Source organism: Eutrigla gurnardus (genome assembly GCF_963514095.1).
Source record: "Eutrigla gurnardus genome assembly, chromosome: 1".
Lineage (NCBI taxonomy): Eukaryota > Metazoa > Chordata > Actinopteri > Perciformes > Triglidae > Eutrigla > Eutrigla gurnardus.
Genome location: NC_139915.1, coordinates 33,358,293 through 33,377,323, shown reverse-complemented (window position 1 = coordinate 33,377,323; position 19,031 = coordinate 33,358,293). Strand labels below are relative to the sequence as shown.

Below are 19,031 nucleotides of genomic sequence, written 5' to 3'. Positions count from 1 at the left end.
CCTCACTAAAGCTAACTGGTTTTTTTTCCTAGTTTGACGTCCAAGATTTCCTCTATGAATGTTGTGGTTCTGGAGATTCCGGATCCCAGATGTTAGACTGTGGCCCATCCTCTTCCTCCTCCACACCACCGGGTCACAGCAGGATTTAAAAAAAGGTGTCAAGATCCCCTAATCTGACGAATCGGTTCTAATCGCTGTTCAGTTCCCATCGTGCCAGGACTGGCACCGGGATCCGAAGAAGAAGCCTGGCTCGAGTCTGGATCATTTATCAAACGTAGGTCTCGGATCATGATCTGGATAAAAACACATTCCTGATCCCAGCCCTTTTCACAGTCGGCATGGCAACCACGCAGCCTGCTTCCACAATCAAGCAGGAAGTGATGAAGCGACTTCCTCTCACCTTCTTGGCCTCCCACAGCTGCTTGGGAAGCGGCTTGCTGACGCCTATGAGACTCTCCTCGCTGGTCAGCGTGGGGAAGGAGAACACTGCGGACAACGACGAAGAAGAATTAGTAAAAACGCAGACAGAAAACCAAACGTTGGCCACATCTTAACGAAAGAGAAGGTGCGACTCACCGTTCCCGGAGCCGTCCACCTCCGCCTCGTTCACGCTCGCTGCGTTCCAGCCTCCACCACACAAACAAACAAAGGGAGAACGGGTGATGATTGATGGAGAAATAAAACAAAATAAAAGCTGAGGCGCCTTAGAGGATATCTGATGTCAACCAGCTGTTTGAATCATCCTCTTGGAAAAAGGAACAGGCAATTACTGCGTAGTTTAATAAACACAACAGCTGGGGATCTGGCATGGTGTTATCAGTGAGATGAGGAGGAAGGGAGCTGGGGGGGGGGAGTAAAGAGAGCGCCTTGTTTCATCCTCACGCCACCAAAGAGCTCCTCTCTGTTAACCCCATGCCAGATATACATGCCTCCCTTTAACTGCTCCGTGTCTCACTCTGGGGTTCAGCCACAACACTTCCAGTCCGCTCTGTTACTTATTAGGAAAATATTTGGGGTTTGTCTTGGTGTCTCTTTCAAGTCCATGTCATCACCCAGACTCGGACTCAGCCCACCCAGTTGTTCTCGTTCTCCCCTACAGGCCTCAGCACACTGTGGGCATTCTGGTTTTGGAGTTTATTTGCATGTTTTTGTCATGAGCGTTCATATAAATGCATGATATTTCATATTAACACAGAGGCTCTGTAGTCTGAACCGACCTCGGCGAAGGCAGCGGAGATCCACTCCTTCTGTTCTTGCTTTTCACAATAAAAGCCCCAGACATATACCGTATATACTCGTAACTGTTTTATCAGAGGGAACTCAAAATCACTCGATAAAAGAGCTTTATTATATGATAATTGACCTCAGATGGTGCTCCTCTGGCTCAGTCGGATCGTGGTTGATGTTCCCATCTATCTTTCTTTTTTTTAAAGTGATGCAACTGTTGCAAATCTGCATCGCTGCCGGTCCAAATAGTTATGACACACGTCATTTTTGTTTTGTTATGCGTCACGCCCCTGGTGCGTCAAGGCCTCGCAGCTCATTCATTCTGAGGGGCACATTTTTTCGGCTGCTGCTGTAGCAGATTGAACAATGAGGCGACACGACGGCCGGGCATCATTTACATCTGCTCGCCTTTTGCTCAACTGGGACTGAAAACGGGACAAAGCGGGATGGAAAATGCTCAACATGAGGGTTGTAAATGATAAAAAATAAATAAAAAAAAGAGTCACGGTCTATTCCTAAAGCAATCGTAATGGGATGCCTTTTGGCTGCAGAGGTAACATTAGATCTCTTATGACTGATGTTGCTCATTTTCCACTAACAATTGGCAGCAAAAGCAGATCACAGCAAAACAAGACTGCCTGAACTCCTCTGCTCGGAGTGTTTCCACCCCGGCGCTGTGACTCACAGCCGTAATTTACAGCTAGATGCATCTTTAAATCCGCCGGGTCTCAACGGCACTCGAGAAAACCCACGGAAAGCTTTAGACTTGTCGATGAGACCCGGGGGGGATGTACAGCCTGGAGAGCTATGTGTAGCATGAGCTGGTGGACTATATATGTAGCAAGAAGACCGTAGTGTACGTGATCATGATAATCATCTCTTTATTATTCAGCTTAACTATGACGGCTTTATTCGCGATGTGCTGGCAGACACAAGGGCAGGGCTGAAACAAACGGCAGATTCAATGATATTTCTGATTCTCAGAGCCTTGAGGAAACGAGGCTGCATCCACGCGGCTCCCGAGGCGTCCCTGATCAACGTTAACTTAATCAGACACATGCTGAATAATTGATCAAGTAGTCCTTCCAAGCAAAGAAACCCCCACTGTCTCCCGAAAGGAGAATATTAAATGGTTTTCTCAGTCTCCTGTGATGATAAACAGTATATCTTTCAGTTTCTGCACTGCGGCTTCGGAAGCCTTGAATTTGGCATTTTTGCCACCAGACATGACATGAGACTGAATGTTAACACTCGGAGCGAGAGAGCAACAATCTACAAGTCATTTTCAATGGAAGCCAGCGGCACGAAGCTACAAATAAAACGCACCCGCCATCTTTCTGCTCATCCAGGGCAGAGGTCACGGTTGGCCTGGGGCGTAGATTTACTGAGATCGAGAGCGTTCCTTTTCCTACTCAGCTCCCTCTCTTCACCATCAACCCTCTGGTACGACGCCTGCATCACGGCTGACGCCACACCCAACATCCTGTCCATCTCTCTCGTGAAGAAGACCCCGAGATACTTAGAAAATCCCCTCATCGGGGGCAGAGACTCACACCAGTTTTTCACGGCAGAGAGCCAGTGACCTCCGACTAGGAGGTACTGACCGCCTCACACTCGGCTGTAAACCGACCCCCGGTGTGTGCTGGAGGTCGGGGTCCGAAGGAGCCAACAGAAACCACAACGGGTTTATTCCAGAAAGCTGGGAAGCTCTGAAAACCTCCACCCAATAAACTCATGTTCACTGAGGTAATAAATCAAGTGAGAAGTTGAGTCATTTTGCTAGACTTCTTTTAAACAAATCGGAGGATTCGCCCCCTGATGGCCAGCAGAGAGAATGCAAGTTTTAAGGCGCTTCACTTTCATTTTCAGAACCAAAAGATCGCTGCCTCGACAAAACATCAACGTGGGCTCTGGGAACTTGTGATGTAGGGCTGTAGCGATACACTAATCTCACGATACGATACGATATTCAGCTCACGATACGATATATATCACGATATTCAGTCAACGATATGATTCGATACGATTCGATACACTTACATCATTTTCTGAAAGATTTAAAAGGTACAGTGTGATTTTGGTGACATCTTGTGAGTGTTCCATTTACTTGGATTGAATTAATTGAACTGAAAACTAAAAACGTAAATTACACAAGATGTGTCTGACTGGACAGAGAGTCTACAGCTTGCAAATGCTGGACAAAATGAATCAAAGATGTGTTGAGAAAATTAGTTCCATTTATTGAAACAGTGCAAACTGTATCTTACAAGCCTTTGAAAAGTGCAGTATTACAATTAACAATGGAGAGTTAAAAAGTGCAGCTTTTTTAGCTTGAAACTGAACATATGAGGTAACCAGTCTAGCCACCAGGTAAGTAAACATAGTACCATGGCTTCTCCAAAACATCCAATAATTCAAGTCACTAGGAAAACACAGCTTGCAAACCGCGATGCTTTTGTCTAAGTCGTCACTTTCCTTCTTCCTTTTAAGCCCAAAGTGCTCCCACACGTCTGCTTTTAAGCACGAAGGTGCTGGATTTATATTCGCCGCCATTTTCTTGAATCTCCTCGCTCTGACTCCGCAAACAGGTAGAGGTAGACGTCGGCGTCTGTGCAAAGGGAGTATCTAGACGGGTAACTTGCTCTACAGCGACACTAGTGGCTGGCGGACCAAATCGCTCTTCCTGCAGAGCGAACGGGGGGGTAAACACGGGGGATATGAAAGGGATTTATGTATCGATACTAGCGGCTTAAAAATCTATACTTTATTGGGAAACAAAATATCGATTTATATAGCAGAATCGATAAAATTGCTCAGCCCTATTGTGATGCATCACGAAAAATAATCAATATATTACTTACTACTAATAATAATACACATGAAATACCTGCCATGATGTATTGTTGTAAACAACGACACAGGCACAACATTTCCAACTGGGTCTAAGGTGAGTCACTGGAAGCCGGCAGCGTGCTGTAACTCATGTTTCTGCACCGGGCTCATTCTGTTTGTATTTCAAACTCATACTTGGCTCCCATCTTAAGGCAATATCCTGTTTAAACTTGTTGGCTAAACACAGTGAGGAGTCTCTCAACCGCTTCACACTTCATGACAAACGCCGTCAACACACCGGGCGCTCACATGGAAACAGCTCAGCAGAGCTTTTTGGACCCATTTACTATTCAACTGCACAAAAGGTATACACTTTTTTAAACCAGCCAAAGGTTTGAACTGGATGCGTGCAACCAAGTGGCTTTATGAAACTGAAGAAGCAGCTGGACGGACTGTTTTCTCTGTTAATGAATGACCAGCAGGACAGAAACACAAACACTATAAAGAAGCATGATTACTACGATATTGGGCCCGGTGCAGGAGCAGCACGCTGCAGCTTAAACAAGAAACAATAATGCAAGGCTGCACCTCTTCAACAAAAGCACAATGTGTTTGAGTGGATCCGAGACAGCAATGTCACATCCGGTCTGCAAGACGTGCAGAAATTCAAATATATAGAATATAATCATAAGCAGGGAAGTAAGTACAAAGACACTATGGAATTTGATTCATCCTTTTTAGATAAACATAGTTCAGTATTACGAAAACTGTGACTAAAAATGTTCAGGACAATTTCTTTCCATGACGGATACGAGAGGATGACGAGGCGGCGCCGACGTCATTAAAACACAAACTGCTGACTTGATCAACATGAAATATTCTTGAGAAAAAAAATGTTTCCTGTTCTGCAAATGCCAGTTTCGTTTCAATCAGGACTCCAGCAGAAAAAACATGATCACTTATTTAAAGTGAGGAACTTTTGACTGGTTATGAAACCGTTTAACACCGAAGCCTCGATCTGACTTCATGAGTAAACCAGACCATCAACCAGCAGGTTGGCTGTCTCTATAGAGTTATTCTCAAGGCTCGTCATCTGGTCCCCCCATGGGAGCCAACACACACACCTGGAGGCCCAGGTTGCATTGCTGGGGCCCACTGGAGGGAAAGGGGGGCTCGGGAGAACCAGAACCAGGACTGAGAGGGGCCTACCTTCAGACCAATGACATGGTAAGATTTTATACAATAAAAAAAAGAAAAAGGGGACTCTTCCGCAGCACTAACCACCAAAAATCCACCTCTCAGATAAAGAGGTGTGTACAGGAAGTGGTATAAATTGTGCAGCTATTTATAAAACTTCTATACACAGAGTTTTATAAATTGTGCAGCTATCGTAGAGAGGGACAAGATCCAAGCTGACACGGATTTAAGGACACCTGAATAAAGAAACTGTTTTCTTTAAAGCGAGGTGTGTGTGTGTGTGTGTGTGTGTGTGTGTGTGTGTGTGTGTGTGTGTGTGTGTGTCTCACCATTGCGCTGGGGGAGACCTCGACCCATCTGCTGGTTCGTGCCAAAGGGGTCCTGAGGGTTTGGGTTCATAGCGCTTGTATGGAGAGCAGAGTCTGAGTTGGTTCTGTGTAGGATGAGGAGGAGGAGGAGGAGGAGGAGGAAGAAGAAGATGGAAAATTATGCAAAGCGTTCCAGCACCTTGGACAGAGGCAGAGGATTTCTCCGGGCCGTAACGTCAGTGAGTCATTCTGCTTCCTGTTCTGCCTCCACACAGGCTGCAGTCGTTGGCGTCTCACGCTGACCTCACTGAGAAACATCCTCCCGCTCTGAACGGTCTGAGAGGGAAACACATCTGCAGCTCGCTGAGCCCCAAATCATCACACGCTCGTTATCCATAACTGCACCCATGCAGGGAAACAGGCAAAATATGACTCAAGGTCAAATATCGTTTATAAAGTCTGACAAAATGTTTTGTGAAGATCAAATTTAAATGGGCAGCTAGTGATGAGTTGCACTATACTATATATTTGAGATTTTTTTTTTTTTTTTTTTTTTTTTTTTACAGTTTTAGAACATTTTAAATTACACTTTAAATGTGTAAATGTAAAATATACAAAAATATTAGGCTGTATCACATTTCTGATTACCGGTACCGCATTTAATTCTATATGAAATTTATATTTATTATTTATTTATTTATTTATTTAAAAACACAAAAAGGGCAAAGAAGCATGTGCTCAATTGTAGATTATAATAATAATAATCCACAATTAAAAGCCGGAACCCTATTAATTTACGGTGCTGTGCAATGTGACATATTCAACAGATTTATAAAATAAATTCCTCCACATACCCTCAAGTTAACACAATCAGTACAGTTCATTTTAAACAAAGCAATTATCAATGTCAATCATCTCTGTGTGCACTCAATGGTCAACTTAACTCAACCATTTAAAAAAAAAAAAGACATTCACAAAGACGACACTTGGATGTTAAAAAAGGCTGCAAGTAAGAAAATGAATGAGGAGCGTTGATGTTAGAGCGCCTTGAATCCTAAAGCTGGGTTAGTAAGAGATTGCTTAATGTTTCAGGAGAAAGAGAGAAAAAAAGAATTAATAAATCAACCATAACAGTCTTAAACTGAGATTTGTGGCCTTCTATCTCAGTGCTTCAAAGGAAGAAAGGATGGGGGGATTATTGAGATGTTACGGAGATTTACAACAACGAAAGGATTGAAACCAGGACGCAGTGTAGCCAAGGACAGATTGCAACAAAAAAAAAAAGAAAGAGACAAAGAAGAGAATTGTCGGCGTCTGCGTGAGCGAGGGATGAAGTGGTAAAGACAGAAACGGAGGGGTCAAGGGTCACCTGTTGAGTTGTGATATTAATCTCAAACCAGGCCGTTTTTCCTCAGTCCATGGCTGCTGTTCCCTTCAGAGAGAGAGAGAGAGAGAGAGAGAGAGAGACAGAGGGAAAGAAAGACGACAGACATTTACTGGTTGAAAGTAGAGAGACCCCCTGGACCGTTCCTGCCTTGAAGCTTGTGAAGAAGAAAACATAAATCATAATCAAATAAAGGACGATGAGTTGTTGTGGGAGAAAGAAAAAGAGCTTGGAAAACAGCGTATATACCGGCGTTTATGAGGGGGAATTAAAAGGCTCAAGTTAAAAAGCAGAGCCTCTTGAGTCCACGTTGTATAAAACCTGCAGAGCAGCGTCTCCGTGGAGGAGCAGCACAAGCAGCTCTCTGGGAAAAACACTCCATGTGAAGGGTCATTGTCCAAAGCCTGAATCGATGGAGCGCCAACAATGACCAAGTGGATGTTTCTGAAGCGTTCAGCATTTAAAAAAAAGAAAAAAAGGGGACCTGGACTCTCCCTCAGGCTGAAAGCACACAGAGGTAACCACAGCTCGGTGAATTTCCTGTTGGTGCCAGACCACTTCACTTTTCAGCCGAGGCTTCATTTCTTTTGCTTACGATAACATTTGTACTGAAAACAAACGCAGAGATCTGGGAACACAATGACATCTCCAGGAGACAGACAGAAGACAAGCCCAGATCTCAGCACTTAACTTGGTATTACTGATAGTTATAACAACTTTGAGTACAATGTTGTTATGACTGATGGGAATGTTGGGTTCTTTCCTCCCCTCTGTGTGGATTTGATTATCCATCAGGTACTATATGGACCTGGATATAACCCCATATATTAGGGTTTATTGTGCTTATTTTGGGGGGGAAGTTTACATTATTTGTAACAGCCTGAGTACATCTTTACAAACTGTATGTTTACAGTCCGAGTTGTAGTAAAGAACAGTAGAAGACATCCCGTTGCATCACTCTCCATAGAACATGATCACACCTGTGATGACGGTAGATGGACCGACATTGATAGTCTTTACGACTATTCAAGGTTCAGTCCGTTTCCCCATTCACACACATTCATACGCCTATGGCACAGCCTTCAAAAGGTAACTTTGGGTTCAGTAACTTGCCAAAGGAAACTTCAGCTGGAGGAGCCGGGATTCAAACCACCGACCTTCCAATGGGAGCCACACCTGCCCTGATAGTGCCTTCGAAATTTAGATTATATTACATTCAATTAACTCTGGAATCGTAACAGAAATAGTTTCACTCTCAAATGGATTCATATTTGTTAGCTTCTTAGCCTTCAAAGACACCAGAAATATACAAATCCGACTTGTGCTTGAGGAGCTTTTCCTGATTCATTTTGCAGGTGAAATAATAAGTCGTTTATAGACGGTTTACTGTGTGCTCAAACGACCACCGGGTGGCACCTGTGAGCGATGGTGCACCCCAGGAACTCCTCTCGGGTCCAGACCCTTTCATACATGCACCGCAACCACTGAACTTATCCAGACGTTAGCCAGCGCCAGAGCTGTATGGGAAAATGCAAATATCCAAAATCAGGCCGACTTCATGCTAATCCTGAGCAGAGACGCTTTGGTAAACAATGAAAATGTTGCCATGGAGTTTTGAGCAAAGAAACATTGAGTTTTTGGCTCCAATTCCAAAAAAAAATGGTCTATTTACATATTTCTGCGTTCTATCCTAAACACTCTTGAATTGAATAAAGTGGGTCTGACTGGAAAGCAGAGACTTTCGAGGATCCAGCGACCCCGGTTTCATTCATGTGTGATGATGTTGGTCTCCATAGTAGCCGCTTCAATGTAGCGAGAAACAAACACGTCACCGTATAAAAAAATGAGGTGTTGTGACCTCCAGGATAATCACAGCCTCGTGAAACTTTACGACCACAAACTGGAGACAGAAGACGTTCAGGGGATGCAAGAACTTTCCTTGGTCGGTTTGACAACAAGCAGTTTCCAGAACCAGAAAATGCTCGCTTTTCAAATCAGCGAAAAATGCAATTCTTGCAGATATCTCCATACAGTTTTATGAACCAAATCCCATCCTGACTTCTTCTATGGTGTTCCTCAAGGTCTTGGCTTTGAAGTAGGCTTTTCAATTATGTTTGATCAATTCTCATTAAATGAGACAAAAACAGGTCTATGTTGGTCTCCAAGGGTTCTTTTAAAACATTATACTTGTGTCTTCCTAACGTACCATGTGAGCATGCAATCAATTAAAACCATGAAGGTGCTGGACTAGATTTTCTCGGAGTCCCTCATCAATGAGCAATTCATCGAATAACTACGAACTGATCCCGGGGCCCCGAATCTTCTCAATAAACCAGAAGTAGCACTCAAAGCGAGACTCTGTCACTTCTGATAGATCAAAATAACACATTCCTTCTTCCTGCATATTAAAAAGTTGAGATCATAGGCAATAAACCCCACCCCTTCTAGATTCAGTACACTCGGGAGCCTTTCGCTGCTTCAGCCTTACTTGGTCTGGTATGACCCGCTGCTTGTGTTGGCTAATGTTAGATACAGCTGTTTATCTGACATTACAGTCAGTTCAGCCACTATTGTCACTCGAGGCCACGGTTGCTGTTAAATCAGGAAAAGTTGAACAGTTTTGCTTTTTAAAAACCTTTGAAACACCTTTGCATAAACACGCTACTAAAACCAATGCTATAATAAAGCTAAACGTCCCACATGATGCAGCATTAAAGCCTGGGTCTCTACACAGCCGTGTCCTTTCATATGACATTTGATGAGCCGTAGACAAACTATAAAGCGTTAAATTACCTTAATTAGCCTCTTGGCCTAACACTGTAGGGTGTAATAGCCTTTTCACTCTATATATAGAGATATATAAAGTTGAGCTGTGGCACTCTGCCCAACCAACACCCCCCATGACATAATGATTGGTGTTTTAATCAGTTACTGCCATCAGCCCTTTCCTGCTCGACTCTCTGATGTCGAGAACGTGTCTCTAATCTACGTTGAATTTAAACACGCATTTAATTAAGGATGTCGGCTAACAAGCATGTAGTACACATTTAGAATCCAGGCTCAGCTACTTTAGAGTGGAAACAGACAACTCGGCCTTCCTCGGAGCCCAAAAACCACCAAAGACTGCAAAGAACTTGCATTCTCTTACAGTAACGAGCCTGAATCATAAGATCTGCTCGACTACGTGATGTTTGTGTCAGGTACGACGGTGGTGATTGTTAGTCGTAAAGGCTGTGACTCGGCGGGGGCTGCTGTTGCCACAGTAACATCATCCCTCTTTCGTTCTGTGCTCCTATTGGTCAAAGTGATGGCCGACATTAAAGGAAAGTAATCTAAACACTAACTTTCCTTATCCTATAGTCGTTACACTGGGAAACTATTCATTTTGTAATGATATGTCAAAAAACAGGTGGTTTTGGACGCAAGACTGGTCGAGAACCCAGTTTAATAACTTTGTACAGTAGGGCAGTGATTGGACCACCTGGATGGAGGACCAAAGCCCTCGGAGCATCATCACAATGAGCTCTCTTAAAGAGAATCTATTAAGACCTCTCCTCCCTCCCTCTCCAGGGAACCTCGCTGGACATTTCATCCCTAGGGAGGCTGGTATGGGAATAGCAGGCCAAAAGCTGGGTGAATGGTAGAGGAGGAGGAGGAAGAGGAGGAGGAAGAGGAGGAGGGCGTGGGACTGGATTGAGGCTCTGACCCTGAAACAGATGGTCTAGGATGCCTGGAGGACTCCAGGAACCAATCCCCTACAGGAAACCCTCTTCCCAGAGTACGGCGATGTTCTTTGAGTTACACTTTGGGACCAGAAAGGTGGGTCGTTGGAGATTGTATTCTTTGACATATATGTACAAAAGTACGTTTATTTACATACACATGTGCTCTGCTCATGATTTACAGGCCTTTGTTTATGTTTTTCTAGTCTATTAGGTTGTGATGGTTTGTCTTCTTTAAACAGCGTGTTCATAGAATAAAGTTTGGGCCAAACTGCTCTAGAGGACAGATGGTGGATGTATAAAAAAAATCATGGTTTGACACACTACAGATGGACAAAGTTGGACTCCCAGAATCCAGAGGGATAATAAAAGGAGCCAGACTGCTGGCCACAGAGCGGGTAAAGGCTATGTGAACTACATCCCGGGCAGGCCCTGATGATCCTTCAGCGCCGGCCCACTCTGATCTATGGGAGAACGGGATGCTCGGCGTGAGTCATCTCAATACAAACACGCAGCAGTTAAAACAAATATATAATGTGATCTCCGCCTTCCCAAACACGCACGCTTCCTGCTGCGAGCCCACCGCCGCTGCCGCTCATGGGGCCGGGTGGGCGGCACATAGCCGGCCGCCGCCGTGATTATTAAAGCACCGAAACGGTTAAAGAGGTCCGTGGCTCCTCTCCAGAAGCCGACCAGCTGTAATGTAGTGCAGATGTGGTCGCCGTCGTAAACACTCACCGCCCCGCCCCCCAAGACAGACAAGGAGGGGATCTACCTCTCGCTGCAAGACCATTTAGATGGATGAATACAAAAAAAAGGAAAATTCACCACTTTTTTATGTGGACGTCCAATCAGCGTTGATGGTGCATGTAGTCGTTTCTCAGTGCATGTGCTATGTTGAGTTTCTAACCGCAAAACCTGTTCTTTCTGCTCCCAACGATGTCATGTGACCCGGGAGTGACACAGTTGGAGGTGAGGAAGGACTACAGGTCGCTTCCAGTCTCCGCCTCCGAGTAGCCAGGGGGTGTGGTCTATATAGAACATAGTTAGCATTTAGTTAGCATCTAATGTTCAGTATCTTTGAATTATAATTATCATTCTCAAGTTAAATAACAGAGGTCGACTGATTATTGGTTTGACCCATTAAGCGGCAGCAATAGCACATTTTACAAACGTTTTAGGTATCGATTAACCGGCTTTTTCCTGCTCCAAACTATTATTGTATCGGCCTTTAAATCTCTCTAGTAAATAAAGTAAAGCAAAAACACAGCAAGCTACATTTCCAATAGCAATAATAGCATGTTTTGGATATTCAATCTTATGCATCGATGCCAGAGTACACGGCCGAGCGAGGCCGAGGCCGTGGGGTGCATTAGTGTGAAAGAGGATACGGTCGGCGGGACAGAAACTCGCACGCAATGCATGCTGGGTACACGCAGGCACGGCTGGCACGGCTCCGAGGGCAGGAGAACTCAGTTTTCTGGGTCAATATAGCACACACACTGAGGGGAAATTAATACTTCAATTGACTGCATTTAACCGTCATCGCTGATTGGACGGCCACATAAAAGCTGCACATCTTCCCTTTAAGTCGAGGCAGCGATCAGGAAAATGTTTGGTGTTTTTTTTGTCTCCTCTTGGACCGGTGTCAAAAGATAATTTTATTCAATTGGATTTCCCCAGCAGGCTACTGGGAACCGAGAGCCTCCCTAAAAAGGACTTGACTTGTCTCCGGACTCTGATTCCCCGTCTCCAACAGAGTGTTATGTCTTCATTTGAGACGCTCCGTCAGGAAGCCACAACACAGATTGTGCAAAAAGGAACCTTATTCATTTTGCTCACATATGCAGGTTAGAGGACAAGGACACTTGAATATTAGATATTTCTGTTGTATCATGATTTATGAAATCAAAACGACCCTGACCGTGATACAATGTTGAACTAGATATTTAATTGTGGATTTTAATCTGCCTGGACACCCTGGAATTATGCAACTATTACACATCAAAAAGTGTGTACAACAAATTTGCGCTTGCATGAGAACACGCCTAGAATGATGGCGCCGCTGTGCTGCTCTACGACGGTGCAACACCACTGCAAATTATTTTTAGGGGAAATCCGGGATTGTATTTCTATATGACCTTTGGCTTTAAAATGTTCTGCGCTGCTTTTCTACGACGATAGCGGTTGTTAGAAATGTGAGCTTGTTGTTTCGTCTGTGAGGGCTTCCTGTTCTGATTTCCAGGAGATACCGTCTGCCTCATGTCACACCTCAGCTAACACATCGGCATCCTGCTGCTCCTGCTGCAACATAATCGCCTCTTTTACCCGTTTCTACTCTTTCAAATGCTCAGAGTCGGCTTATTAAGCACGAATCATAAAAGTCTAATTCACTCAAGATATCCCTCCAAGGTCAGACGGCAACCTCCGGGTCTAAAGAGTGAAGCCAACGCCCTTAAACTTGCATTCTCTCCGCTGGCCATCAGGGGGCGACTCCTCTGGTTACAGAAAGAAGTCCGATTGCATGAAAGACACAATTTAAGGCTTCAAAACTGAGAGTATGATGTCACTGGGACTCCGTCCACTTCCTGTATACAGACTTGGTGCCAGATGCCTACATTTTACGAGGGTTTTACCAGCCAGCTTTTTTTTAAACATAGCAGGAGCACAGTGAGTGAGCTACTAAACATAAGCTGAGAGCTTTGGTTTGTCTTGGCTGCACCTTTAAAAAAAAAATACAAGCTATCACATCAGAGCTCTTACATTATCAAAACTAAAGAGCAACTCAAAAGCTAAGAAAACTAAAAACTTCCTTTGAAAGATCGGTGTTGATCCAGCAGCTCTTAAAGCTACGACTAGCAGTAAAAAGGGGAAACTGGTATATCTGCCTCCGACAGTACAGCGAATGAGCCAAAATCCACCGCTGAGGGGGAAGTTCATCCCCGTTACACACTGTGACAACAATCTGCTGCAGGTTGGAGCAGGAGGCTGTAGACTCGGCCTGCAGAGCCTCGACAAGAGCTGATGCCAATCACACAAACAAGGTTTATCTGTAGGGAGGGGTGGAGGAGAAACGTTCAAAAGATGAGCAGATAAACGCTGCGCCATCTCACAAGGTGACATGAAAATATTATTGTCGATTTCTGAAAAGCAAGGGGGAGCTTCCGGTCGTAGCTGTGAAACCACAAAGGAGGACGGCTTCATGTCTGCAGAGAGCGTGTACGGCAAACAATGCAAAACAGGCTCCAGGTTTACTTTACAGCGACCGGAAAATGCTAATTATTGTACAAAAGTACAAATGCTTGTCACACTTTTAGCTGACATGACACTCAAATGTCAAATCGGGAAACGCAGTCTGGAAAGTGAAACACGACATGAACGTCTGCACACACACGCCCACTCGGGGAACGTCTGGCTGCTGTGTGAGGATGTTGTCGGCCGACCTGTTTTTTTTTTTTTGCGCTGTCAACGATGACGGGAGGGCGTGGAGCCTTACTCACGTCTTACAGAGAAAGAGTACGCTGGTGTACGCTGTGGAAGGAAGAGCAGGCAGGGTGACTGGCAGCTGGCCAAAGCCCGCGCTCACACAACACACAAGTGTGGAGAGCAAAAGGGGGAGGAGCTTGGCTGAGCCAGTTTTATCACACTCTTGTAAAACAGCGAGGAAAAAGCCGTCTCTTCTACGTTGAGCTGGGAAGAAGAGCTCCTGCAGCTCACATCAAGGCGAGTGTTTGCATCGTGATTTTGAAGATGCAACGTGGTGCTGTGACAACAACAAGCCCTGAACAGTGGGGCTGCTGCTGCTGCTGGGCATGACCTTTAAAAGCAAAAGACTATCTGTCAAACATGTTTAGGTAGAGGGGGGGGGGGGGGGCAACACAGCACCTGAAACATTTGTGCATGAACAATGAAGGTCAACAACCTCACGTCTGCCCCCTGGACATCCATTAGATTGTAGATATTTCTGTATTTGTCGTTTGATCAAAAATGGCTGGATGTAAAAGAAAAGACAAGAGGCTTGATACAGGAAACGTCAGCTCCTGTTGTGAAATAAGCGAGTTAGGGTGGAAGGAAGGGGAGGAAGACAACGGCCGGTCTGTCAGCAGCACAACAAGAAGCTGGTTTACTCACCTTCTCCAGTTGTTGTCCAGAGGTGGGGACAGGTACACCGCTCCGTAGGGAGAGCTCTCCATGTAGGGTTCAGTTAAGGGAAACACACCAACATCACAGCGACATGCAGCGTTCACATTCAACGGCTCTTTGATTCTGGATATTTACTGGATACGGCATGATACTCATTTACAGTCAAAAAGACCAGAAAGCAGCGTATGCTTTAGGGGGCGGGGCTTCCTTGTGATTGACAGGTCGCTACCACGACATCGTTACAACTTAAACCCGTGTTTTCAGTTCAAAGTTAATTAAGTTAAATAAAATAAATGTCTCATCCTGGCTGCAAAAAAACAAAAAGAAAAAGGAGGAGCTGATGTAACGGTGACTATGTGCAATGAAAATAAGAAATACAATAGGGATCTAAATTAAAAGCCTTTCACATTTGATTGGACTCCTTTAAAAGGGGCGGGGCTTAGAATGTCACTGATAGTTGCAGGTTGATTGGTGGATGTGATGATTTTACTGGTACTCCTACAGGAATGTTGATCGGATCGTGATATAAAAATATATATTTTTGTCATTTATTTGTATATATTGTTAAATAGGTGAACAATATGACTGGGGATCTGATCTAAAACATATATTTATAATTAAATCTCTGCTTACTAAACTACTTTTTTTGTCATTATTAGGGCAGAATCTGGTGAATGTGATTGTATGTGATTTAAGAAGTGAAGTCTTGAAGATTTTGATTTCATGGGAACTTCTGCATTTCAACGTCATCAGAAAACGAAGACGACGTGTCTGTGGTCGGACTCTTTTCTTGTCATTTAAAAATGAAACAAAGACTTCTTCTAACTTCACACGTTCGGCAGCTTGACGTCACATCTCAAGATGATGAGAGTTTAACAAGACGACGGCATTCATATCGTAAAGCACAGTCTCATCAAAGGCCCCGTAGCGGCGACAAGACGAGTGTGAACAATGGAGCGGCCTTTTTTTTCAAATCCTTAATGAAACAATGGCGGCATTATTGGATTTACTACTGGGACGCGGAGGCAGAGTTCCTGGCTTTGTCTGTGGAAGGGCAGGACTCCAGCAGGGCGGCGTTTGGTCCTGACAACAGTCGGCCTTTTAGAGTGTGTTGTTTGTGGGGGGGGGGGGGGGGGCGTCGGGGAGAAAGGGTTGACCAATCAACACTAAACAAAATGAAAGCAGACGCCGAGAGCCACACAAGGACAGCCAGTGTTTTCAGGCCTTGGACAGAATCATTATCAGTGGTGAGTGAGACAGATTTACTGGAGCCCGGCTATCAACCCGTCTCACACAAAACATGTGATACGCCCCTTTTCAAATACACACAACTACGAGGTTCATGTGCTCATTCAGCAACTAGAACAGCAGCAGGGTGAATGCAGAAACTACACGGCACTGATATCACTCAGACATCTCCTACTTCCGTTAACCGATCAGCAGCCACAAACAACTTTTTAAAAAATGGAGCGCTGTGATTGGATGAGCCACACACGGCTCTACCACATGTCCGTGTTGTTTTCCAGGACGCTGTGCTGTTCCTCGTCATCGTCACTTAAAGCACTCTGAGCAGCAGATAACGGTTCCGCTGCCAGGCTTAATTGATTCTGTTCTGTGGAGAAGGCTGCTGGGAACGCCGCTCCCTTTTATCCGTCATTTTATATGATTTCACAAAAAACATAAACACAAACTTTTCAAACTGGGCGGGGTCCTACTCTCGAAGCAGCAACGTTCAAGAAAAATCATTGCGTCGTCGCCTTAGAAGTGAAGAAAAGCAGCACCAGAAGGTGTTTCTCATTAACAGGTGAGATTCTCCACATATTATCCCCATAATTATGAAAATATAAGTAAAACTCTTCAAGTGGCATTAAGGCATACTGGCATCACTTTAGTATTTAAAAAAATGCATGCAACCTTCTTGAGCGAGCGTCCTTTTGAGTGAACGATCTTAAATAAGGTAAATCATATATAATAAAATAAAAGATAAATACAAGTAAAATAAAAGCAACACAATGTAATTCCTGTATTTTTCTTTCGCCCCACTTCTCCATCATAATAACGAGCCTTTTCGGTTCCCTCGTGACGATATTCATGATTATCCCGATACTGGAAATTCACTACAATGAACTTCGTGTGTTGTTTAGTGTTTGTTCCCTTTTCTCCACACCCACGGACACACAAGTCCATTTAACAGGCATAGTATGTTAATCACATCGTCATGTTGCTTATTGCCACTTAACCACAACTTGTTACCGCCAGGTTGCAGATGCAGAATGTTTTTTTTTCATTTGCCAGAATAAACGTTATAATAGTCAAACGCCAGATTTGCATAAAGTCAAACCGGTTTAAGCCGGAACGCCTGACCTTCAAACCTCAGAACTTGAACCTAACTCGAGCCTGTGCTTCCGGATACATTTCTAATAGTTGATTTTAGTTCGAACACTTTTACATCCCTTTGAGAGGGCTTGTTTGTCGGAAAACGGAGGACGTGCAGAGCTAAATTACCCAGGGGCCCCAAAAAACAGAGCTCACTAACATTGACAGGGAAGCGCCTTCTGCAAGACTTTTTCCTCGAGGCGCCACTGAATACATAAAGTATGTCATTATGTTTATGGGGCAGCCTTGAAATAAGAATTTATCCTCCGTCCAGACAGTTAGAATATTTGCACAAGGACTATTAGTGATGCTACGGCATCACATTGTGTGAACATGGGACACAGTGACCCATTTTTTAAAAAAATGCATTTTTGACGGCGCTTCCATATTGTACAATATCAACCCGCATCATTTGTTTTTTTAAATCACACAAACATGCCGCTGTGTGCATGTTTTCACCTTATTAACCACGTCAGCACTGCTTGCTGGAGGCTCGCATTCCTTGGGTTTCGTTACGGCCGATTCCCCTCAAAGCGCTGTCGATTTCTTCCCGTGACGCCACCGTGACCACTTCTTTTGGTCCGGCTGCCGAGGAGACGGGCCGAGACGCTGGGCGAAGACGGTGTGGATTGGATGAAGGGCTAACGGTTATGTCTCGCTTTTCTGGGGGGGGGGGGGGATTCCCAGAAACACACTAAAACTCATTGTGTGAGAAGTTGTTGAATAGCACAAGAACTAAAAATACTCCCAACGTCAGACCTTTTGGATTGTCATACTGAGAGCCGGCCTCGATGATGGGATGAAACTTTGCTTCTTTCATTTCAGGAATAAAAATGTAAAAATCTGTTCTACGCGACTTGCATGCAGTTGTTAAGAACTTGCAGGGTCGTGCGTTTAGCGACGCTCTGACGCATCTATCTGCTAATACTGCAGGAAGGAAGAGTAAGCAGCAAACATACAGAGGGATTCATGGTAAATTAAATATGGTTTTATTTCCTACCACAAATAAACCCGATCGCTATCTGATCAGACCGAACCGAAGCGCCAAGCGTGGACGCTCAGATCTCATATCAAGCGTAACCGCGGCCTAAGTAATCACATTACATCCATATTCTTTCTAATCATTTAGGTTTTTGTGTGCAAGCTACTGCTCACTTTAAATAACTATTGCCATATAAAATAAAGGCATTTTCGGTTTGCGTTATTTTGACACCATTACATATTCCACCAAATGCAATAACGTATACACTTTTATCAGAAAGCCCCTGATTTTATCTGAGTTTCTTGCTTATTTTACCGTTTTTATTTTATTTCTTACGATTTTAATGTTGTCATTCATGTTTTGTTTTTTTTATCATTCACCTTGATATTTTATTTTCTCTCTGCTGGTCAAACTATGTAATGACACCATTCATGAATGATTCTATTGGTAAAGAATATTACGTTTTAGGACTACGTTGCGGTTCTTTCTGCTAACCCAATGGAATAAACAGCTGATGTAGAGCACCGAGTTCATCTACTTAAGATGGATTTCTGCCAAGCAGACCTCTTGTCTCTTGTGGTCAATTTCACACTCGCTATATTCGTACCATGACTGCTGTAAACACACAGGCCTGCTCCGACAAACGTCCATACGCTGTTCTCAAAGGATGCAATTAAATAAATACAGTTCATTCTGGAGGTGAAGAGAGGGCATCGTTCCCTCTGCAGAGCTAAGACAAACGCACTCGTGACTGAGACACCGCGGTGTCCACTCTGACCTGCAGTCCTGTTTATTTTGGCACCAACTACCTCTCCCACCGGTGACCTTTACAGCAATATGACCACATCGTCTATAGGAAC

The 19,031-nt window shown here is 44.2% G+C and overlaps 1 protein-coding gene across 4 annotated transcripts in view; it reads right to left on the bottom strand.

Moving 5' to 3' along the window:
• The window catches only part of crtc3 (CREB regulated transcription coactivator 3), a 35,410-nt gene that overhangs the window by 7,791 nt on the left and 8,588 nt on the right, over positions 1 to 19,031 (bottom strand). The window contains exons 4-8 of one of the 4 annotated variants that reach the window (XM_084010782.1): positions 14,802 to 14,863; positions 6,934 to 6,996; positions 5,586 to 5,689; positions 577 to 627; positions 401 to 486 (exon numbers count right to left, since the gene is read on the bottom strand). In XM_084010782.1, the coding sequence (XP_083866908.1) occupies positions 401 to 486; positions 577 to 627; positions 5,586 to 5,689; positions 6,934 to 6,996; positions 14,802 to 14,863 (366 nt within the window). The remainder of the gene's footprint in view (positions 1 to 400; positions 487 to 576; positions 628 to 5,585; positions 5,690 to 6,933; positions 6,997 to 14,801; positions 14,864 to 19,031) is intronic. The other 3 variants (XM_084010783.1, XM_084010784.1, XM_084010785.1) reach the window with 3 other exon arrangements.